Raw genomic sequence first — 25378 nt, forward strand, 5'->3', positions numbered from 1 at the left:
ACTCAACCGAAAACAATTCTGTTCACGATAACCGAAATGGCCTGGATTTTACGAAGCCTTGCACATCACATTGTGCTAATAGATCGTTAGCGTTCATTAATTAATCATTCCACCCAATATTTTGGGCTACAGATTAGAGTAATTACTTTTTACCTTGATAATTAATTAATTCGATTAATTTGTAACGTTTTTAGGGTTCCAGAGAAGAAAAGGAACCATTATACCCAGTACCTAGTTTGAGTTGTACGTTGACAGATTTGTAAGTCAGTCAGGCAGTCAGTCATCTTTTCCTTTTATATTTGTACTAGCCGATGCCCGCGACTTCGCCCGCGTGGATTTAGCTTTTTCGAAATCCCGTGGGAACTCTTTGATTTTCCGGGATAAAAAGCAGCCTATGTGCTAATCCTGGATATTATCTATCTCCATTCCAAATTTCAGCCAAATCCGTGCAGTAGTTTTTGCGTGAAGGAGTAACAAACATACACACACACATACACAAACATACAAACTTTCACCTTTATAATATTAAGTGTGATTTCATTAATACGAAACAAGGCGAATGTGCATGATGAGCAAAGTTATAATGAGTCGGCCAAAACGTGGCAGACCTTTCCCTAGACGTGTGCTCCGAATCGCTAAGCCGTTCAAAATTAATGGACCCCTAGCTCCGTGCCTGTGCATAATCTAGTAATGAAGAGACAGGTACAATCTATTTGCATAATTGTACTAGCAAAGCTAATTAATAGAAAGTCTAACATTTCCTAAAATTAATTATAAACTAGACGACGACCGCGACTTCTTCCGCGTGGATATAGGTTTTTGAAAACCCCGCGAGAGCTCTTTGATTTTCCAGATAAGATTCATCCTGTTTTATTTCAGGGTACAAGCTATCTCCATTCTGAATTTCAGCGAAATTGGTTCAGTTATATTTAAAGAATTGTTTTTTGTCAGTTTATTCGATTTTGTGGAACCACAAGAGACGAGCGATTAACATAGATCAACTTAGCAATACTATAAGTAATATTTTTATCTTGAGAATTACCTTTTCTTTTTTTTTTTTTTTCTTTTTTTTTTATACACAGGAAATGCCTAACGCATACCCTTCCGTCAGGGGAAACGGAGGGGTTATGTGGGGCTTGCACCCACTAAAACCTGTGTTTGTTCCTCAACGGACTGGCGGTTGCGCGGTTATCACTAATGTAGTATTCACCGCACTCCCGCCAGGACTTGACCCGCCGCCAAGTTGAGACATTGATATAGGTACCTATCTTTTGATTCAGACGACGCGGTTGAAACTACTTAGGTACTACATTTGAATTATGAACAACAAGGGAATCCTAAACCCGAGAATCGGTTTGCTAAAAATAACATCAAGACATAATTGTAGTTAGGCTTCTTCACTATCAACTGAGACTTTAAAGGAACTGATATTCCGTAGTATATTTTCTCTTGTTAAAAAAGCAAAGGAAAATATGAGAACAACGACCGTAAACCGATGAATGTAGCTCGAATCCACGTTTCTTTCTTTGGCTAATGTCCAGCGAACGAGATAGGTATATCAACAATGTTCCATTATTTATGTAAACACCAATATATCGACGCGAAACACGAGACAAAGTTTGACAGCATCGACGAGACACCAGATTATTTTGCACAAGCTTGAATGCAATATCAACCTGATATTCGCATTTCTTCAAAACAGCTGCTAATCTTTAATAGTGTACCTACCTGGTTCAAGCAAGTGCCTCAGCCGACAGCAAAAATTGGAATGACCGTGAACGAAACTGTTATGTGTAAAACTGCATTTATTAATCGTGCATGTCAAATAATGATTCAGTAGCCAATAAACCATGAGTTAAAGTAGACGTGTTTCCTTTCTTCTGAAAGCCAATTCAAGTGAACCTTATTACCACAACAGAAACTATTATATTATGTCATTATTATGACTAAAAATCTACTTTTTATCACGCTTACTGATCGACATTAATTCGCTGTTGCCTCTTGAGGAGTTCCGTTCTCCATCTCCAAAACTATTCATCAGTTCTTCACTGAAACATGGAATCTACTAGACCAGTATAGCCTTTATAAAGAAAGGATTGTGAATATCGGTTCTAAGGACCTTAATTTGTTTTCCCGAGACATATCCCTACATGGGATCTACCGGACTTGACAGTAAGTATAATAACCGTAAAGAAAGAATTGTCACACTCGGAATCAAAGGCCCCGTTGGTTTCCTGGAACAAAGTACCTTATGTCCGTCTTCAGGATGCAGCATGCTGACACATTGTAACAAGTTAAGTTTGGGGGCGGGACCGTGGTATAATATTTGACGGAGTCAGAGGGTGTTATCAGGTTATCGTGGGCATATTTTCACTTTTTTATTGCTTCTAATGATTATTAAGATTGAAGCATGATCTAACCACTAGTAAACCTGGGTAATAACCAAGCGGATACGTCAGGATAGCAACCTTTAGATTAACCGAGCTTTCGTGGGCGTACTAACGATATTCTTGGACTATCAAGTGATATTGAACTACCTTCGACTACAACCATGATAACTCTCACTTACTGCATGTCACAACTACCAGCGTAACTAGGTAAACCTAACCTAACCTACCTAGACCGGCTCCTCCACCCCTACACCGGTCCCAAACCGACCATCTAACCTAATCACCACAATATCAACTCGTCTAACCAACAGTATCACTTTAGGTAACCACAATTCTACAGTACGACAGACTATGCCTACTGAGAAGTGTCCTCGGCAACAACCGGACGAATAATGCCCCGCTACGCACAGCGTGTCTGATTTTATAGTCCAACGACGACAGTGGGGAGATGACGTAATGCTCAGTGAGCAAAGTGTTGACAGCTAAAAGTCGGTACCGCCGACATACCAAAACTTACAATAACAACAACAATTAGTCATGTCTAAATCAACTCTGAGGGTATTTTAGTACTTGATGAACAAAGTAATGTTTAACTTTTGATTTGAATAGTTTGATTATTAGTAACTATTAACGCCTTCGCGCCGACACGGCCATACTGACAGGCGGTGCGCGCTCTGCACCTGCCTAACGATTGATGTTGATTCTGAAACTAAAATACATTCTCTTCTGAGTTTGGTATCTGTGAGCATCAAATGATGCTTAGTTATATTTGTAGTAAACCAGCACATCTTCAATGTTTCTGGTTTTTGAGCTTATTTAGTAACAAGTAAAATCTCGTTAGTATTTGTGTGTGTGTGTGTGCGTGTGCGTGTGTGTGTGTGTGTGCGTGCGTGTGTGAGTGCGTGTGTGTGTTTCTTGGATAACTCGTGGATAGAACTCGTGGATTTCTCGTAGATAAACTCGTGGATTTCTCGTGGATTGTCTCGTAGATAAACTCGTGGATTTCTCGTAGATAAACTCGTGGATTTCTCGTGGATTGTCTCGTAGATAAACTCGTGGATTTCTCGTAGATATACTCGTGGATTGTCTCGTAGATGAACTCGTGGATAGAACTTGTGTGTGTGTGTGTGTGCGTGTGTGTGTGTGTGCGTGTGTCTGTGTGTGTGTGGCTCGTGTAAAAGAGTCTCGTAGATAAACTCGTGGATTTCTCGTAGATAAACTCGTGGATTTCTCGTAGATAAACTCGTGGATTGTCTCGTAGATAAACTCGTGGATAGAACTTGTGTGTGTGTGTGTGTGTGCGTGTGTGTGCGTGTGTGAGTGCGTGTGTGTGTGGCTCGTGGATAACTCGTGGATAGAACTCGTGGATTTCTCGTAGATAAACTCGTGGATTTCTCGTAGATAAACTCGTGGATTTCTCGTGGATTGTCTCGTAGATAAACTCGTGGATTTCTCGTAGATAAACTCGTGGATTTCTCGTAGATAAACTCGTGGATTGTCTCGTAGATAAACTCGTGGATAGAACTTGTGTGTTTGTGTGCTTATGTGTGTGTGTGTATGTGTGCGTGTGTCTGTGTGTGTGTGGCTCGTGTAAAAGAGAAAACTTGCTATAATCAAAGGCTCGGCTTTTCCTGATTAACTTTTAGTAAAAGAGTTCATTACGTAACAAAGTACAACGCTAGTGCTAAACAACAAGTTCATTGTTGACATCGTACTGCTACAGCTACAATACGAAATTTTCTTTAATTCTATACAGCATGGTTGGATAAGAAATCAACTCTATCTCATTAGTGAAGACCATCCCAATAGTGAATAGTATCACGTGTCTTAGTCAGCAAAAGTGTCGTTACTATCACCTATATCGAGCAATAGTAACTCATACCACCTAAACCAAGTGACGAATGACGATAAACTAGTCGTTACTGTCACCTAAATCGAGCAATAGTAAGTAATGCTACCTAAATCGAGGTACGATAAACTTGTCGTTACTATCACCTAAATCGGGTGACGATAACTATGCGCAAGGTTTTGGATAATTGGGTTTTAGAATATGGTAACTCGGCGTTTTTATTCCGTCGCATTTTCCATGGTTGCTTCTTGAGTGAGTTGTTCCAGCGACTCCTCTCGAGAAGTGGATGATCCGGGATCCGTGTATACGTCTTCTGGCGCCGACACGGTTTCTTGACTACCAGGTTTACTTCATTTCGAGGTTCGATGACAAGGTGGTTTTGCGGCGGCATATCTGATGATCGACCTGGTGGATCAGCGGTCGATCCCACTTCTGATGACGGAGTCAGAGGGTGTTATCAGGTTATCGTGGGCATATTTTCACTTTTTTATTGCTTCTAATGATTATTAAGATTGAAGCATGATCTAACCACTAGTAAACCTGGGTAATAACCAAGCGGATACGTCAGGATAGCAACCTTTAGATTAACCGAGCTTTCGTGGGCGTACTAACGATATTCTTGGACTATCAAGTGATATTGAACTACCTTCGACTACAACCATGATAACTCTCACTTACTGCATGTCACAACTACCAGCGTAACTAGGTAAACCTAACCTAACCTACCTAGACCGGCTCCTCCACCCCTACACCGGTCCCAAACCGACCATCTAACCTAATCACCACAATATCAACTCGTCTAACCAACAGTATCACTTTAGGTAACCACAATTCTACAGTACGACAGACTATGCCTACTGAGAAGTGTCCTCGGCAACAACCGGACGAATAATGCCCCGCTACGCACAGCGTGTCTGATTTTATAGTCCAACGACGACAGTGGGGAGATGACGTAATGCTCAGTGAGCAAAGTGTTGACAGCTAAAAGTCGGTACCGCCGACATACCAAAACTTACAATAACAACAACAATTAGTCATGTCTAAATCAACTCTGAGGGTATTTTAGTACTTGATGAACAAAGTAATGTTTAACTTTTGATTTGAATAGTTTGATTATTAGTAACTATTAACGCCTTCGCGCCGACATATTTATTTATTTATTTATTTATTGTCAATCAAAACAGATTACAATAACTACTTTAACTTAATTCTTAAATTGATACATTTTGACCTTATTGTAATCCTATATGGTCGCACAACATGACTATGGTTTTTTAGGCACGCTTAATTATTATTTAATATTAATAAATTAAATTTAATATAAACACTTAATAAGTACACTTACACTACAATAAATAATAACCTAAGAATTCGACGAAATAATACACATACAACAAACACACAATACCTCTCCACCTTCGCTCATTTTCAATGAATGACTGCAGCATTCCAGTGTGCACTATTCAATGTAACTTAGCACGAATGCGTCCCACATGATTCAGGAATCACTTCCACTGTGCGTAAGGCGCGAATCGAATGCATTTTAAAATCTTCACTATTAAGTGAACTCATGGGGCATATGGATCAAGGTCGGCCAAATAAAAGTATATTTCTGGAGCAGTGTTATGGATTAATACCGACTGCGCTTACGCCATTCGCGGCTTACATCACGTCCGATAGGATAACTTTCGTTTGTTCTTTACATATGTGACTAAACACTGACTACTGTACGTATATCGATCGATCGATTGGATCGTGGATATATTCCGTCTGTAACTACTCAATCCGCACCGGTCGTCGTGATAACGTTCCTCGAAACTGAATCGAAATATCGACGAAATCCTTATATTTATCGCGATATATGCCTTTTATATTTATAATCAAATATATTCTAGAATGACAAATAAAACAGAATATGTGGGAGAGCTACGTTATTAACTGATTCCTGATTAACAGTTTTTCAGTGTGCACGAAAAGAACGTCCCGTTTATACTGATGCTGGGTCCAGCGATGATTCATGCCAATTGCTCTCGTTTGATTAGACGTAGGCATATTTCGTCAGATGTGTCAGGGGTTACATGCTACTATAAGATAATGAGGCTCTGCATAATCTTTTAATAAACATTTAACGCATTCACCCTTTATTTCAACTTTAACTGCATACGAGCGCCTTCCTAATTTTACTTTGCTTTTGGTATATTGTGTGCAGAAAGTCATAAAAAGGGTATGATGATGCATGGTTATTTTTACCCGACTGCGCGACAACAAAACAAGACCTATGTTTTTAACTTTATCTGGGTATGTGTGAAGAATTGTTTATTTTATACTCTCGAAGCATGCGACTTGGTCCGCGTGTCGTTATTTATACTATCGGACCGCGAGGCATGGTAAAGGTCTGCACCCCTACATAGTCGAAATTCCACGGACTCGTAGGAAACGATTCGGTTCCTCGTTTCTAATACGCACTGCTAGAATATGGAATGCCCTTCCGGCTTCCGTTTTCCCCGCCAGCTACGGCATTGGGACCTTCAAAATAAGAGTGAAAAGGCATCTTCTAGGCAGGCGCGCTCCACCTTAGGCTACATCATCGCTTACTATTTAGGTGTGATTGCAGTCAAGCGCAAGTCAATATAGTTAAAATAAATATAGTCTATAGCATCTGGGATAATATAGCTAGCTGAAAGAATTTTCAGAATCAGATTATTTCCTGCATCCAAACTTACAGACTTTACCTCTTCATAATTACCATCACATCATTTTAAATAACTTGTTGTAACATACCCAACATAACAGGCATACTTGAACTGGCATACTTATACTACTTGAACATAACAGGCACTAAAAGAAAAATACATTTTCAAGTTAATAAACAAAGTTGTTATGTACGTAAATGTATATAACAACTTTATAAATTGTTACGCAGATATAGTCGGGCCGAAATGCTAGATATGCCCGCTCAGCGTGTTCATCGCCGCATCGGATTTCAGAAATTGACACCTGACGCACATTGTGTGAAACCGCGAGCGCCGTCCTATACACATCACAATTAGCCTTAGAAGCCTTCCACGTGCTTCCACCACAAATCAGCAGAAAATTAAGATAGTCCGATAGCCTTTTTACGGTTCCGTATAAGGAAAAACAGAACCCTTATAGGATCACTTCGTTGTCTGTCTGTCTGTCTGTCGTGTCTGTCAAGAAACCTATAGGGTACTTCCCATTGACCTAGAATCATGAATTTTGGCAGGTAGGTATATCTTATAGAACAAGTACAGGAATAAATCTGAAAACCGCGAATTTGTGGTTACGTCATTCAAAAAAAAATTAAAACGTGTTTCAATTTTCAAAGTAAGATAACTATACCAAGTGGGGTATCATATGAAAGGGCTTTACTTGTACATTCTAAAATAGATTTTTATTTAGTTTTATGTATAATAGTTTTTGATTTATCATGCAAAATGTTAGAAAAATACCCAAGTACTGAACCCTCAGTGCAGTCTGACTCGCACTTGGCCAGTTTTTTTGATCACCTTCCTGGTGCAGTGGTCTTATTAGTGGGAGGCCTCCGGCTTGGATTTCCAGCAGGGGTTTGGAATTTTATAATTTCTCTGGTCTGGTCTGGTCTGGAAGACTTCGGCTGTGGTTAGTTACCACCTTACCGGCAGAGCTATACCGCCAAGTGGTTTAGCGTTCCGGTACAATGCTGTGTAGAAACTAAAGGGGTATACGTTTAATAAAGACTGCCATACCCCTTCCAGGTTAGCCCGCTTCTATCGCAGAATGCATCATCACTTACCACCAGGTGAGATTGCAGTCAAGGGCTAACTTGTATCTGAATAAAAAAACCTAACAATTGAGACATTGGCCTCCTGTTCCGGAGATTGGGGCTTCAATTCCAAGCTCGCATCTTTATCTTTTCGAAGTTATGTGCATTTTAAGCAATTAAATATCACTTGATTTAACCGTAAAGGAAAATATGAATAAGGACCCCGGACGGGTCTGAAACTAGTTGGGCATACTTCAACAGAAAAGTTAGTGTAAGCTGGTTTTTATGTCATTACTCATTATAGTTGTCAGAAATACCTGTTTTGTTTCTCCTTCAAGTTCAATAATATGTAGTGTGAGGGAGCTCTCCATAGCTGCAGACTCATTGAGGAGAGCATTTTCCTGTTCTATTCCACTCTGTGTTGTCACTTTTTGTGTTGTGTCAAGTTTCATCAATGCCTGTAAACAAATGTAAGCAATATCACATCTATTTGAGGGAAAAGGTCAGTTGTGTTTTAAAAGAAAAACAGGTAAACTTCTTATAAGATTTTGATATTAATGTTTAAACTTTTTTCAGAATATTTTTTAAGCAATTCTCAATCCAAATAGAAACAGAATGACATCTTAGTTTTTAATGATACAAGAGCATTGTAAACTAGTGGTAGATACATTTGACTATTCCAAAGACATTGCTAAAGTTTGCTTTATCAAAAAGGTGCTTATTCTCATTAAAATGCGAATAAGCACCTTTGAAAGAAATCCACAATCAAAGCAAATAGATATCCAATCTTAACATTCATGAAACAAATGTTCATTAATTTTTGAAAGTAGTTCATCACATGAATACAAGATGCTAAAAATTAAATTTTAAGTTACCGTTTGCACGTTAATGTACCCATTAAGGCATGAAAAAGTGAAAATATGACGGAATGTAGGCCATCTAACCTCCTGCGTTATATCCAGCTCATGCTTCGTGTTCTCGTACAGGCTCTCCAGCTCATCGCATCGCAGCTGCAGGGAGCTCTTCTCCTCTAGCAGCACCAGACCCAGCTGCGCCGACTGGATCTTTTCGCTGCTCGCCTGGTCGAGTTCCCTACTCAACCTCTCGATCTCCGCCTTCAGCTCGGAGATCGAAACACTTTCCGCCGTAGCTGCCATCCTGTGACAGTTACACGGCTTTCGGCTTAAATCTTCATAAACAAAGTAAATAATCTCAGAAAAACAACACTAAAACGTGTAAAATCAATGTTTCTACATTCTCTCAACAAAGTAAAACGTCTTGACAGTTCTTTCTCAAAACTCAAACGTCACCCGCACCGTCAGTTTTTATTTTATTTCTTTTGACACTTGACAGCTGGCAGCCCTCTGCTTTGGCTACTTGTCTTTTGGTCACGTAACGATAACGTATTTAACGTTAAAGATATAACTAATCGTATAACTTTGTAGAGAAGATAATCGCATTATTACTCATCATTTGGTTATCCGTAGTATACCTACATTTACCATAAATACTTACCTACACCAATCGTTTCAGTAAGAACGTAAATTATTTGAGTTTGAAAAAACCATAAACATAAGAAATAACTCATAGTTAACTACCTACCTTTAATAATCGAATTTTAAGAGTTAATCCTGTTAGTCATGGAATCCACCTGGAAACAACATTTTGGTTAGGTAAGGGTCCGTGGGTTCAACTTTGGACCCGTAAAAAAAGTGGCCGATTTGCAAGTAGTAGGTAGGTACCTAGGTAGGTAGCACCATCGAAAAATTCGTAAGTCTATGGGTAGCACTCTATGCAGCTGCATGTACCATGTACAGTCGGACAAAGCGTAGTGTTTATATACTCTTTGGGACAAAGCTCTCTTGGCACTTGGATGACATTAGGTGGATGCGACGGGTCTGCCCGCAATATTCAAATTTTGTTTGGTTTTTCGCAATTTGTAAACTAATACGACAAAGTAGGTTTATGGCATTCTAGTTGCGACAATGGCAGTATCATTTCCACCTGTTTATATAAAAATCTTTACTTGAAAGGGTTCAGTTTAAGAAATTAGCTCTAGTATCGACTATAACTCACAAATTAGTCACGCGCCACGAGAGCCTTGTCGGACTGTGTGTAGTAAAAGTAGAGCGAGCGCTTCTAATACATATTTAAGTACTTGAAGCAATGACCTATTACTCGCTATCTCACTACCAAATTAGAGCGCCAGGTGCACATATGTATAAAGATATGAAGAAAGGCGATACGTCTTGTCTCTACTGCGCTTGCTTCGCGCCTTATAGTACCTATAGGTCCTTGGACACAGGACCTAATAGCTAAGTGGATTTCCGTCGTATTTCTCTGATTGGGAATCAAACCCAAGAATAAAAACCTTTATAAGGAGGTTCTATGAGAAAAAGGGACACAAAAAATGAAATGTGAAAAAAAGTTTATTTATTTATTAACATCAATTGACTATTGTAATTTACAATCGTTTTTACACAAATATCGGTTGAATTAAAGGGAAAGAGTTGGATACAATAATTTTAATTTTCCCTTGACCGTTGTAGTTTTATTACAAGTACTTTTTCTATTGAACTAAACATAGGTAGTTGCTTTCTATTTGACATGATCAAAATAATCTCTGTAAAATATCTAACAAGCATCCATTTTTCGCTCACGTTGAGATAATGATGTTAATTTGGCTGTAGGTAAGCACTTTTAAAGTAATCTAAATTGACAGGTCTAAAATATGTAGTGCTATCCTTTTTCACAGGAAACTTTGTGAAAGAGACAGCAATAGATTTAGACCTATCATTTTAGTGATTGTATCAGCAATAAGAAACATGCCTAACAATGCAGTTGTAGGTTAAGATATTAAAAAATTTACATTAGATACCATTTATATACTATTTGACACGGGTACTGATTCTGATCACAACTAAATTTTAGAGTATTCACATCTTTTTCTTACTAATGTAATATGAAAAGGACAGATACCGTTTGACAGCTTCAATTTAAAAATAAATTAAAATATTTAAAAGAAAAAGATGCAAATACTCTAAAATTCGTTTAGAGAAAATTTTCAGAATCAACACCTGTTTGTTTTAGTACTTTAGTTTAGAGATTGCGTACAACAGAATTAGCCACAATAATTCTGTAGTCTTCGCCATGAAATGGTAGTTAAATTTTTATTAGCACCTAAAACATATCATGAGCATGACGGTTCGAAGTATTATAATAATTCACAACTTTAATTGACACCACAACGAAATAATTATCTTAACTAATTTTTATAGAGCTACACCTGTGGTCTGCGCAGACAGTCTGCATTTGGACTGCAAAACTGCAGTTTTCTGTTTTATTGCAGTTGACATGACTGCGTCGCGCAACGGCCCGCCAACTGCGCAGTTCATGTTCAGATTCACAATGTTGTACCAGTAGTACTGAGCTGCACGCGGACTACGCAGTCGGCCGGCAGTTGCGACGCAACATGTCAACTGCACCATTATTGCATTTTAACAATAATTTTCCAGTCGGCTTGCAGATCGGCTGTTTAGACCTTATCGTTTTACTTTTTTTTTGTGTTACAAAATTATTGCTAAGTAGGTAATTAAACCATAGGAATGTGGTGATTTTGTACTAAAATATATTCGTTATAAAACCGAAAGCTAAGTTTGATTATGTATTAATCTTAGTATGCTAAGGAAATGTATTTCCCTTAGCATACTAAGATTGACAAATCGCAGGTAACATCCTAAGGTATTCTTGGTTGTTACTTTATAGTAAGAACGTCTATTTTGTTTGTTATTGAAGTGTTATGAGTATATAATGAAGATAAATCGATTGTACTTGGGTTACACATAAGTTTCTTAACTAAGGTGAGCTGCCATTCTTTTCGGTATAGAATATGGTGAAAAAGATGGCAATAATCTTAGAGCTGTCAATTTAGAGACTGTACAACCGAATTAGCATCATTATAGTATACATACAGATTTTATACAGATAGAATACAGATTTTAGATAGCTATGGTCGAGCACTTAATAATAAATAGCTATAAAAAGTTTCACTCATTAAATACTCTAAGTAATCTTATTTATGGTAAAAAATGTATTACGAATTAGTGTAGTTTATGTTTTTATTTTTCAGATCTTCACTCGAACACTGTGAAACTTGTATTTTATAAATTTTATTCAATAATTACAATTAAATGTTAATCGATTATGTTACAATGAATTAATTACTTATAGTTGTAGATAAATAATGTTATTTAATTTAATAATTCATAATTGATAAAAATAAGCGGCTGTTTGTTTTTTAATGCTATAAAAACTATTGCATACATCTTTAATTTTCTAATAGATAACTAGCTTAATAAATATTAATTTAAAATATAATAATTAAAGTCGCTATTATAACAATATGGTCACAATATGATTATAAAATGTTTTTGTACTAAATTATATTCAGTTATATATAGCACTATTTCATTAAGTAGGTAGTTTAGAAAATGTTTGGTATTAATCTATCCTTGAGTAACTTTTTGGGTAACTCAAACTCGTCGGAATTAGTGTATTATGTAAGTAAGCGTTAATTTTGAGTTGACTCAAAAGGGCTAGAAGCCTGAGCCAGTTGAAAAAAATAATTTTGAGTTTGAGAACAGTGCCCCTAGCGGACAACATAAAAAGTTCTCTGACAGAAGAAGTTCAAAGTAACGTTAGCGGGGTTTTGTTTACTCAAAATTGATACTCAAGGATCTAGAACTTGGCACCGAGAATGGCGGGAACAGTTAGTTTCGGTGAGTAAAATTTACACCACAGATGCAGTCAGGTATGACTCTTGCTCGCATTGATATAATTAGCTATACTAAATATGCATAGCGCGCACGCTGCCACAGTTTCAAAATCCATTGCGTAAATGGCTTGACCCTATGATATGACCCTACAAAATCGGGGATTGTAAGAAGATGTAAGAAGATTTATGTAGTCTTCTTACAAAATCAGCCTGATAGCTGCCTATAAAGTGGCTGTTTTGCCCCCCCCCCCCATTTCAATATTAGAAAAATAACTTCGCGGCTAAATATCTTTTGGCAAATATTATCACGTATAATCTATTTTTCTTTAGCTCACTTAAACGGTAACTTAATTACCTTTTACGTCTAGGAGACGCGACTGGTTTATCTTTTGAAAGAGTCGATATTTGAAATAGCATGTGCACAATTAGCGATTGTTGTCACCAGGTCACTACGAAGTTCTGGGGCCCTACTACCACCGCTAAAAGTAATAATGTTTCAATATTGTTTTGACAATTTCATATAAGTTTTATACGAAAATGTCAAAACAATGTTAAAAAATTACTATTTTAAGCGATGGTAGTAAGGCCCCTGTGCTATTTTCATACAAAGGCTCGATGAAGAAAATAAATGTGCGCGCCCTTAATATAATGAATTCGAAATCCAATGATCTATGAATTTAAGGGTCCAGTTTTTTTGAATAATTAGTATGGTCCAGAATAAAAAGTTAAAATTCAGTTATTTCGCAACTTTAGTAACTATAGGCTCATTATTGATATTATTATGTAGGTCTATGGACGAAAAGTTACAGTAACTATCAACTCTACCTAAACGTAAAGTATTATTTGCTATAAACTAAACTTTATAAAGTTTTAGGTATTAAAAGACAGCAGTGTCCATAAATAATAAACATTATTTCGAGACTTTCGTGTTTTTCTAGTTCATGAAAAATATTAATAGAAATAAAACGTGAAATAATCTGAACGCAGACTGCCTACTTTTTAGTCGTCTTCGCCAGTTGAAAGCTAATATAAAATAGATAGGACAACTATAGGTATTCTATTTCACTGAGACGGCTCGTGTGCGACGTGTGGCATCGCGCGGGTTGCGAAAGGGTGACAGTTTAAAGCCCGCCGTCAAAAAGATCGAGTCGAACTATACATATACAGAGTGTTTGGTAATTAGTATATAATGACGACACGTACCCATGCTACTTTAATCTGATAAACACAGTGCTGAAGTATAATGACGAAATAAAATTATAAAAATTTCCATAAAAAATTAAAAAAAAAAATTGTCAAAGTTTTCATAACCCTAACGTGCCCTAACTCACTGAGATCGATGGCCATCTTTAGATAGGCTGAGGCCAACGATCTCAGTGAGTTAGGGCACATTAGGGCCATGAAAACTTGGTCATAAAAAAATTTAAAATTTTGTATGGAATTTTTTATAATTTTATTTCGTCATTTTACTTCAGCATTGTATTTATCAGATCAAAGAAGCATGGGTACGTGTCGTCATTATATACTAATTACCATTACCAAACACCCTGTATAATACGAATAAGTCACAAAAAAATATTACCAGTTATTCTTAATCGCAAACAAATTCAATGTCACTTACTTAATAATTATTTCAAAACTGACATTATAATATCGGCCGGGAAGACAAACGTTTTTATTCATCTACTTAAATATCTACTTTACAAACACTACAGATGAGATATTACAGAAAGTATTTAGTTATTAGTTTTAATTTTAGTATAAATATTTCTAAATTAGCACTAATAGTATGCTATTACTATCATTTATGTAAGTATAAGTATCGATTTATAAGTAAAGAGCTGTTGCAAATTAGAGATAAACGAAAATACTCAAAATGTTTTAATTTCAATTAAGACGTAATCATATCCATCGGTAGATCGTTGTCTGTAGTCTACGCTAGCTTTTTACTTATATAAATAACACAATTACTATTTTCTAATCAAAATATTTTTTTAGAATAAATAATAATTACGAAATTGTTAAAAATTGATTAATTAATATTAATCACTATTTCGTAATAAATCATATAAATTGTATAAAGAAATAGAACTAACAAAATAGAAGACTAGACATACTGACAAACGTATTGTAGAAAATATCCTTTTTATTATATAAATTAAAAGCTGTTATTAAAAGGAAAAGTAAAGAATATAATCGTACACCAGAGGTATTAAAGAATATTAAAAAGTTTCACTTTTTAATAGTTAGAATTTATAAAATTATTTTTAATAATTATCATTTTATCTGTGTAATAACTCAATCCATACTAATATTATAAGTCTGTCTGTCTGTCTGTCTGTCTGCTACCTTTTCACGGCCCAACAGTTTAACCGATTCTAATATTCAATTGATATTCAATTTTATAAAAGCCTACATTATGGCACAGTTAGACGCGGTTTCCTCTCGGGACGGTAAGGCAGGCCTGACGGGTAAGACTTCTGTTTGAACTTCGGGCATTGTTATGGGAGAATCCTTTCTTACCGATTGTTTTGATACCTGTGGATCAAAAAATTGCAAATGCAAATGTTTTAAAATATCACTTGTAGTACACATAAACAAGTTTTACAAGTGGGAAGTCCTTGGTTCGATTCCCGGTTGGTATACTTGGATTTTATTGACATAAAATTGAAGTTTTGAAAAGAGTAGCTGTCGAATTTTTTTTATCACGGTAAAAAAGGCATTCGGATCCAATTATAGACTTACTCGACGATTCGAAAGCACTTATAGAGGTTAATTTGAATCTAAGATCTTTCTATTCTATTGTATTTCACATCTTATGAATTGGAAAAAGAATAAGGAAGCGATTAGATGTAGTTTACATTATATTTTGGCACACTATATGCGACAGTAGATTGTGTACGGGTCTAACTAATGTAGTATCTATTTACCCACAATTTTGCAAAATTTTGATTTGATTTGAATTATAGTTACCTCTTGAGCCTTTTGCGGCGCAGGCAACCTCGGTTCTTGCGGAGTTTGTTTCGGTTCCGTGAGCGAGCTGGTACTGGCCGTGCGCGCTCGGGCCGTTGCCATGGAAACGCGGCGCTCTCGGGCGTTTATTATTGAAGTTAGGAACGGTATCTGGTTGCTGATCGCTAACATGAATGGCTTGTAACCGAGGCTGGAAGTAAAGGAGACTTTAGTACATCGTAACAAAGTTGCAATGACAACCACTTGAACCCCTTTTATAGTTAACTATTCTTCGCCTGCGACTCCATCCGTGATATAATATATCATTTAAGTATTGAGTTGCCTGGAAGAGATAAGGTTGCCCTTTGTTTCTAAGTGTTTCCTGTATTTTTATATGAGTGTGAAAGGGACAGGCTTACCATTCAACATCCGTCCAAGCGTGAAGATCAATTAAAGCGGTGCGAAGTCTTTTCGCGGCTTGCAAGCTGACGTCCGGTCCGCGCGCCGCGTTCGCGCATCTCAACACCGCCAAGGCATCTCGTAATACCACTGCTACAACTAACGCCCATTCCACGCAGCTTGCTTCCGTCATCAATTGCAAATAGTATCTGTGAAGGAAAGCGTTACACATTTTTTGGTCCTTCGAACCGAATCAGCTTAAATGATATTTGCAATGATGAAAATAGAATATCTGGAGTATTTTATGCCTATTCAGAGGCTAATAACATCAGATGTATACCAATGAAATACAGACCTTATTGATTAATGATTTTAAACATAACAACAACAGAGACTTCATCTATCTCGCTCATAATTCGCGGGTACAAAACATGGCGCGTATGCAACATGCGGATTATGATTGGCTGAGTTATTTTCGAGCCATTCATAAATAAGGTTTCTGCGCAGGTACATCGGCGTAACTTACAGTGGTAATAATGTACCTGAGCTGCACATGCGCAGTGTGGTCTCCCCTTTCGGCCTGGTGATGATGCAGACGCTCCATAAGAGCGGCGTATCTCCTCTCTTCGCCCGCATCCGCAGCCGTGTCGCCGTCGGCCAAAGCACCTCCCCACGCGACTCCACCGCCTTCTGCCACACTTCCCTCACCGACCGAACTGTAAATATTCACGTAGTTACATACGATAGCCAAAATGCTATGCCATACAAAAACAGCGTATACAATTTTCAGAAGCACAATCCTCTAAGTGTATCTGCAGAACTATAGCGAAATCAGAATCCAAACGAATTCACTTTTGAGTGTTTCATACCAGACGATGTCCACTTAGATTTGGGTTTTTAAAAATTCCACAGGAACTACATAACACAAAAGTAGCCCTGTCACTCAATCAATCAATCAGATCTTCAACTATTTCCATGCAAAAAATCACGTCGATCTGTTGCTCTCTTACGGCAGAACCTCAAACAAACAAACAAACACAGAAGTCAAAATCCTCTTTGGGACGCAGAGCTAGCGAAGTATAATAATTTATTTATTGAACTTTGAAGTTCATACATACAACAGCAAGATCGAGTTTCCTACCCTCTGCACTAGGAAATACCTGTATTGCAGAAGGTAGGAATACAGTATGTAAGTATAGAATATGGGTAAGATTTTATCAAACGTAAAACTAAGAACGAATGAAGCGAAACTATTATACTTTACCTCAAAGGTGCCGGCGAGAGTGGCGCCCCCGCTGCTAAGGGTAAGACGGCTCGGAGAGACAACGAAACGTAGCCGCTGTCTCCGCATTGACTGTCTGATTCTGCGTTTCCAGTATATGGCACTGCGGGATAATTTACAATAGCAAATACGCTCTTAACGAAGTAGTTTTTTTAGCAATCACGTCAGCTTGAGCAGAACAAGAGATTGCAAAAAAAATTACTTAGTAAAAATCGTGCGCATGTCCGACGAACTGTGTGTAAAGACCGCTACGCTATACATTGGATGCCACAAAATACAAAAAGACGTCGAGAGAAAAACTGCAGATTTTAACAAACAATTCAGTGAAAAATTATTTTTAAAGAAGAAAAAACCCCCTTGTATGAAAACAGAAATATTTTTTATTCATAATGTTTGTTAAATCTTCAAACACAAACAGAGATAGATAGTTATATGAGCAGAAACTCAGTTTTGAATAAAGTTTTTACGGATTCTTAAACAATTGTTTTTCGAACATAAGTGTTACTTACTTGGCACAACACTACTTTTCCTCTGCGCATGTTGCTCCTCAGTCAACGCAGGATACGGCCAGTTGAAGTCTTCATGTAGCCTCTTCAAACACAACACAGCATTGTCAACCCTAGCGGCGCGTTCCCTTTCGCCCGCCAGCCACGCTACTAGATGCAGGTCCAAGGCTGCGGCCAATCGACCCAGGGCTACCAACCGCGCGGTAGATAGGAGGAGACGGGCGTGTCTTTGGATCATCATGTCTATGAAGAATTCTTCTGCTGTGCCGTTGTATGATTCCCTGTATTAACAAATCGATGTCTGCTAGAATATTTTAAAAGGGTTCAAATAGCTGTATGCGGCATTTGATTTGCTAGATAAGTTTGCTAGATAATTTTTTTGATCGCCTCCGCCAAAATGGGAGCCTGAAAAGCCTCACCTAAATGATGTTCTAAATATTTTTGTACGTAAAAGAAAAAGGTTGAAGCCCTTCTGAAAGTATTCACGCCATGGTGAAAGCCCGCTAGCCACGCCACTAGATGCAGATCTATGGCTGCAACCAATCGACCCAGGGCTACCAACTGCGAGATAACTTATTTTTAAATAGTATGTAGCATTTGGTTTGCTAGTTCTTCTAGATAAATAATTTTAATCGCTTCTGCCAAAAGGAGGGAATCCCGAAAAGCCTCGACTGAATGATGGAAGAAAACCAAACAAACCTGTCACTTCTCGCAGGCACGGACTTTTTTCTCTTGACAGCCGCGGTAGCAGCGGCCGTGCGGCGCGGTGCGGGCGCGGGCGTGGCGCCGGCGGGCGGGGAGGGCTCCCGCGGCGCCGCCGTGGTGCTGAAGCTGCGACCACGTCCGCCGGCCAACTGAGAGCGATAGCGTATATATATAGTATTTTTTTGAGAGCAGTCAGTATGACAAAAATTCAAACTACAAGTGCAGATCTTAAGGGCGTAGATGCGCTTTTAAGTTCGTATGCGGGCGAAATTTTCGTCGGAAACCATAGTTAGTAGTTGCAACTGACTGATCCACTGCAGTGGTTCGAACTAACACGTCAGAATGTGCGCATGCAAAAACGAGCGTAATACGCATAGAAAAACGTTACTCTGAAACCGCCTTAAAAAATAAACAACTAGGTCCTAGAAAGTCCTACAAATTATGTCGTGAATTAAAACTGTATTTAAACATTTTCAAAAAATCTCACACTCAATATAGGTATTGGACCTACATTTTTTTTTCTAAACAATGTTGTAAAAAAAAATAATCTTCTAAATAAACAGAAACAGTCAGAATTTTAACTTTTCAAACAATTTTGATAACAGTAATCAAATTAAATCAGCAGCTGAAATATCTGCAGTTATTTTTCGAAATCGGTCAGTGAAGTAGAAGCTTGAAAATCACAATTAAATATCAAAACAGATAGTTTCCATTTGAATAGGTGCATACCTGCATACTCCCGAGTATGACCGACAAATCTTCGGCATTCGGACTGACGGTTTGTGACTGCACAACTTGCCCGTACTTCTGTTGGACGTTCACTGAATTTCGGGGCGAATCCACGTCGTTTGGATCTGCAACCAAATAGAAATCATAATCCCACCAAAAACATTTCATGTAAAGGTTGCCAAGACTCACAAGTTCATAATCTTAAAAAGTTATGAGATTTCTAGTAGAGCCAAGCCCCTAGCCGAGCTTAGATTTGTGCCACCCATGGGATCTATCCCAAGTCCAAAGTATATAAGCTCTTAAGTGCTCTTGACAGTCAAGATTTATAACAATAAAAAAGAAGTAACTCTACTTACAAGCTCCGATTCTACAAACCCTACATCTTGGTTAAAAAAGGACAGCTTGGCCGCTTAATGTTCGTGGAATTTTTATCTGATATAACATTTAAGCCCGGAATAGCTTATGCGACAATCACGTAATACAATACAAATTAGTAATTATCGCAGAAACTATTCTTTATGTTATGTCATGTAATAGTTACACGAACATTACAAGAACTATGAGTTTTCTTCTATTTCCACACACCATTTTAAAAACCTACCAATGGCCCTTAGGAAGCGTACGAGATCTCTGGCTAGGTCCCAGCGTTCCTGTTGCAGTGCTGTGTCTAACAACTGCGTCGCTAGCTGTCTGCTTACTGTAGAACTTTCCAGATTCTACATAAACAAAAAACGAAAATACATCATAAGTATGTTATGTTTGGAATAAGTTAATATTATAAATGCTAAATAAAAAATATGTATGTTAAATAGAATAAAAATAGGGCTCTTGCTCTTAAATTTGAGAACAAAATGCTAAAAAACATCAATGACATTTTGTGTTGTGTAAAAGGATTAAGGAAAAGTTAGTATTAGAAGTTAAGTTTAATTTTATAATTTATTGGCAAAAAAATACAAGAATAATTTGAATAAATGTTTTACTACGAAACTGTACCTTAGTGAGCTGCAAAAAGTTATGGAATAAGATAAAACAAAACATAATTTAAAAAATATTTCTCGTATTTTTTATTTTTATATAAACTCCAAATAGACTACTATAAATAGCTACTGTAACTATTGCTAGTACTGAAAATAAAACTAGTGCTGTACCATGTGTGTGTGTGCGTGTAAGCGCGTGTGTGTGTTTGTGCGTGTGTGTAAGGGTGGGTGTGTGTGTGGGTGTGTTTGTCTGTGGGTGCGTGCGTGCATGTGTATGTACTGAAAATAGAATACCTGTAGAATGATAAGATAAGAAGCGGCGGTGTCGAGCATCTTTCTCTGTAGACACTCCTGAAACAATTCTTTAGGCTTTCCGGCCGCGGAGAACAGGTACGCCCATAGAGCTATCTCAGTTTTACGCGCACACTGGACTACCGTCTGCAAAACAACGTTTTATAAATATGGTGATACGCAAAAAACTTATAGTATAACACAGCTTTGTCAAAGCTATGCACTATATAAGTACAAGTGCATCCAAAATATGAATTCAATGATCATTCCATAGTTCGAGCCACGAAATGTAAAATTAAATTTTTAAGTACCTATGTTTATATTTTAATTTCAAGACAAGGTTGCGCATGACAGCAATCACGCGTTATGGAAATCAATGATAAGGTCTAGCCTAAGAAGTAGGCTAACTTGGAAGTGATATGGCAGTTTTTTTTAAACCCTTACTCCTTATCGCGTATATGTCGCGTAAATATATTGACGTGGACGCGAATTTTAGCTTGAAATCTTTAAAGCGCACTTTGACTTTGCTTAGACTGAAGTTTCAGTTAAAACGAGAGAGATTTATGTCAGCGGTATAACGCTGTCTCGTTTTAACAGTGTCTCAAGTCTGAGCAAAGTCAAACTGCGCTCTGGATCTCAGCCTCCGAAATGCTGACAGTCCATCTTTATGTCAATCGTACAAATAATACACTCACCTTCAAATAAACAGGAAACTCATGCACAAACTCGATCACACTCGGTAGCTGAGCGTCTGGTATGGGCTCTTTGCTTGTCGCCTCTTCCTCCAAAACCTCGTGCAACAGCAGTTCCAAAGAATGTGGGAAGTATGGCAGCTGGGAACACGACCGCGCGATTTCCCACGCGTGGTATCCAAGATTGCGGCGTAGTAATTGACGCAATATTTGGTGTAGGTACACTTGGCTCTAGATAAAAGAGACAAGATTAAAAGAAATAAGATTAAAAGAAACAAGTGATCTAAAAAGTTTTCGAAAAACCTGAGGTTCGCATTGCATTTTTTTCAACCTGTAGATTAAAGCGCATAAAATCCGCCATTTTGTTTTTTTAAGAATTTTGTGTACCTAGGGAAACTCGAGAGAGTCAAACCATATTTCAATCACAAAACTTACCGTTCTATTTATGACGCAAAATGGAAGTGAAAACACCGAATTTGAATCCGACGCATATAACGTTGTGTCGTTCTCCACTCCAAGAAGAATTGCGTCATCGAAGAGAATTGCTGCAAATCGAAAATTACCCATTTAGGTTTTAAGTTTAGCACGTAATATAAAGTATGCGACGTCGACTACCAATTCTACACGAAATGTATGGGGTTTTTAAGATTTCTGAAAGTTCTTTCTATAAGTTTTCGTGCTGTCCAGGTATTAAAAAAATCACTTATTCAGTGGATACCTATATATCAAGGTGAGCATAATCCGCTTAGCCATAATAGCTCGTTCACACAGGCTGCGTAAGCGTAGACGTAGCGCGTACCATTGCGTTGTAATGTATGGAGCTGTATGAAACATGGCACACCGCTTGCGTAAAGCATTGCGTAGGGTTTATGCGCGTCACTACGCACGTGTCACGTGTACGTGCTTGGTGTGAATCGGCCTTAAAGATGTGTCGTGAAGGATTGGTCCGCGGTAACATATGTAACTATAATCTAGCACCCAAAGCTCCGCACTATAGCCATAACCCTCGAGATAACAGTCTCAGCATTCACTAGTAGGTATACTCACTCAGTGGGTAAATATCGAGGTGGAAAGGCAGCATGATTCGTTTCGCCATGAAGGTGTGTCGCGAAGGATCGGTCCGACGCGTCGCCTCCCGCGGTATCAGGGGTAACCACACGCGAGCACCCAACGCCCCGCACCATAGCCATAACCCTCGAGATAACAGTCTCAGCATTCACTAGTATACTCACTCAGTGGGTAAATATCGAGGTGGAAAGGCAGCATGATCCGTTTCGCCATGAAGGTGTGTCGCGAAGGATCGGTCCGACGCGTCGCCTCCCGCGGTATCAGGGGTAACCACACGCGAGCACCCAACGCCCCGCACCATAACCATAACCCTCGAGATAACAGTCTCAGCATTCACTAGTATACTCACTCAGTGGGTAAATATCGAGGTGGAAAGACAGCATGATCCGTTTCGCCATGAAGGTGTGTCGCGAAGGATCGGTCCGACGCGTCGCCTCCCGCGGTATCAGGGGTAACCACACCCGAGCACCCAACGCCCCGCACCATAACCATAACCCTCGAGATAACAGTCTCAGCATTCACTAGTATACTCACTCAGTGGGTAAATATCGAGGTGGAAAGGCAGCATGATCCGTTTCGCCATGAAGGTGTATCGCGAAGGATCGGTCCGACGCGTCGCCTCCCGCGGTATCAGGGGTAACCACACGCGAGCACCCAACGCCCCGCACCATAGCCATAACCCTCGAGATAACAGTCTCAGCATTCACTAGTATACTCACTCAGTGGGTAAATATCGAGGTGGAAAGGCAGCATGATCCGTTTCGCCATGAAGGTGTGTCGCGAAGGATCGGTCCGACGCGTCGCCTCCCGCGGTATCAGGGGTAACCACACCCGAGCACCCAACGCCCCGCACCATAACCATAACCCTCGAGATAACAGTCTCTGCATTCACTAGTATACTCACTCAGTGGGTAAATATCGAGGTGGAAAGGCAGCATGATCCGTTTCGCCATGAAGGTGTGTCGCGAAGGATCGGTCCGACGCGTCGCCTCCCGCGGTATCAGGGGTAACCACACGCGAGCACCCAACGCCCCGCACCATAGCCAGAGCGCTCGGGATAGCTGTGTCTGAGTGCCGTTGCCACAGCCTGACCAGACGCTTTCCACGCATGATGCTAGGACTGTGGCTGGTAGACAGCTGTAGGCCTGGAATGAATGCCAAACAAAATCAGACTTAATTTCGAGAGTCACACTTCACACTAGTCACACTAATATTAGAAAGGCGAAAGTTTGTGTGTATGTATGTGTGTGTTTGTTGCTCCTTCACGCAAAACCTATGGGACGGATTTGGCTGAAATTTAGAATGGAGATAGAATATACCCTGGATTAACATATAGACTACTTTTTATCCCGGAAAATCAAAGAGTTCCTACGGGATTTTTAAGGAACCTATATCCACGGAAACGAAGTCGCGGGCATCAGCTAGTAAAATCTAAATATATAAAAGGAAAAGCTGACTGACTGATCTATCAATGCACTGCTCAAACTACTGGACGGATCGGGCTGTTTGTCATGTAGATTCTATGCTAAGTTATTAACCAATTTAAAAAAAGGAAAAGGTTCTCAATTCGTCGGAATCTTTTTTTTTTACATTGCACGTGGTCCGATATAAATTTGGTGAAGATCTGATGAATATCTTCGGAGATGGAGAACAGAACTCCTCAATGGATAAGAGCAAATTGCTCGCGATCACTGTAATAGCTTAGTAAACAGTATCGTTTTGACTGGGCATAGTATATTATAGTACAGTGGGCCACTAAAAATTGTGAAATAAAAATTTTCAAACGAAAATAAAACCGACTTAAAATTATTTTTTACTTTTTAGTGTTTGTGGTTTTTGAAGTCGGTTTTATTTTTCTTTTGAATTTTTTTTAAACATCCGCTAGGAAGGATTTTTGAGAATCCAACCCCTAAAGGGATAAAATAGGGGTTTGAAATTTGTATAGTCCACGCGGACGAAGTCGCGGGCATAAGCTTGTTTGGTAATAAAAACTAATCACTGTCTTATAGATGAATCATTTCTTAGCAAATCATACTTAAACCTATCCTGGAGCTGTAATATAACCTCAATTTTCTCTTCAAAGTAAATCATTAGTTTTATTGCAAAATGCTATATGTATCCGGCGAACAGTAGGTACCAATCTTGTAGGTGATTAAAGAAAACACTACAATTTAATTTGTTCTAATAGCGACGGACGACGGCCTATACTTAACTAGTCGGTTGCATTTAGCTTTAACTGATCAATTCAAAGTCGAATACGTATTACATCTTGCCGTGATAGCCTAGTGGTTAAAGTGTCAGCTTCCTATTCAGGAGGTCGGGGGTTTGATCCCAGGCACGCACCTCTAACTTTACGGAGTTGTGTTTTTATTTAAGGCAATTAAATACTTATTACTTGCTTTAACGGTGAAGGAAAACATCGTGAGGAAATCTGCATGCCTGAGAGTTCTCCATAATTTTCTCACAAGTTCTTATGTGAAGTCTGTCAGTCCGTATATGGCCAGCGTGGTGGGCTATAGCAAAACACTTCTCATTTCTAGACGTGACACAGTAAGATACAGAAAAAAAATACCAAACATAAAAGTCTTAAATTAACTTTAGCTACAATTTACTCGTATTTTGTAATTTTTCGTATAACATTACGATGCAAAGCAAACAAAAAAAACCCAACAACCAACCGCCAACCGAATTCAAGTGCAAAGAATGTTAGTACAATATGCTTATAATTATGTAAACCACATAATATAATACGCAAGAAAATAAAAAGAACAAACATAAAAAGAAGATAATATGAGTTTTAGCTACAACTAGCCGTTGCCCGCGACTTCGCCCGCGTGAATTTAGGTTTTTTGAAATCCCGTGGGAACTCTTTGATTTTCCGGGATAAAAAGTAGCCTATGTGCTAATCCAGGATATTATCTATCTCCATTCTGAATTTCAGCCAAATCCGTCCAGTGGTTTTTGCGTGAAGGAGTAACAAACATACACACACACACACACA

General features: G+C 38.5%; 2 protein-coding genes and 1 long non-coding RNA gene across 8 annotated transcripts in view; 1 reads left to right on the plus strand and 2 right to left on the minus strand.

The window, feature by feature from the left end:
• Positions 1–9315, minus strand: part of LOC123875707 (protein bicaudal D) — a 23714-nt gene extending 14399 nt beyond the window's left edge. The window contains exons 1-2 of one of the 3 annotated variants that reach the window (XM_045921700.1): positions 8947–9313; positions 8320–8460 (exon numbers count right to left, since the gene is read on the minus strand). In XM_045921700.1, coding sequence (XP_045777656.1) covers positions 8320–8460; positions 8947–9159 — 354 coding nt within the window. In that variant the 5' untranslated portion in view covers positions 9160–9313. Of the gene's footprint in view, positions 1–5647; positions 6220–8319; positions 8461–8946 lie in introns of those variants that run through there. The other 2 variants (XM_045921699.1, XM_045921701.1) reach the window with 2 other exon arrangements.
• Positions 3251–13935, plus strand: LOC123875722. The gene is made up of 3 exons (XR_006798201.1): positions 3251–3262; positions 4045–4052; positions 13234–13935. It is a non-coding gene; the product is annotated as an uncharacterized LOC123875722 (long non-coding RNA).
• Positions 13936–14774: 839 nt separating this feature from the next.
• The window catches only part of LOC123875704 (guanine nucleotide exchange factor subunit Rich), a 40762-nt gene continuing 30158 nt past the window's right edge, over positions 14775–25378 (minus strand). For all 4 annotated transcript variants that reach the window (XM_045921689.1, XM_045921691.1, XM_045921692.1 and 1 more), the window contains 13 exons: positions 23282–23522; positions 21745–21854; positions 21313–21540; positions 20621–20764; positions 19951–20065; positions 19350–19474; positions 18615–18769; positions 17919–18196; positions 17392–17512; positions 16670–16843; positions 16148–16336; positions 15750–15939; positions 14775–15314 (listed from right to left, as the gene is read on the minus strand). In XM_045921689.1, the coding sequence (XP_045777645.1) occupies positions 15189–15314; positions 15750–15939; positions 16148–16336; positions 16670–16843; positions 17392–17512; positions 17919–18196; positions 18615–18769; positions 19350–19474; positions 19951–20065; positions 20621–20764; positions 21313–21540; positions 21745–21854; positions 23282–23522 (2196 nt within the window). In that variant the 3' untranslated portion in view covers positions 14775–15188. The remainder of the gene's footprint in view (positions 15315–15749; positions 15940–16147; positions 16337–16669; positions 16844–17391; positions 17513–17918; positions 18197–18614; positions 18770–19349; positions 19475–19950; positions 20066–20620; positions 20765–21312; positions 21541–21744; positions 21855–23281; positions 23523–25378) is intronic.

The sequence above is a fragment of the Maniola jurtina genome, chromosome 20 (genome assembly GCF_905333055.1).
Source record: "Maniola jurtina chromosome 20, ilManJurt1.1, whole genome shotgun sequence".
Classification (NCBI taxonomy): domain Eukaryota; kingdom Metazoa; phylum Arthropoda; class Insecta; order Lepidoptera; family Nymphalidae; genus Maniola; species Maniola jurtina.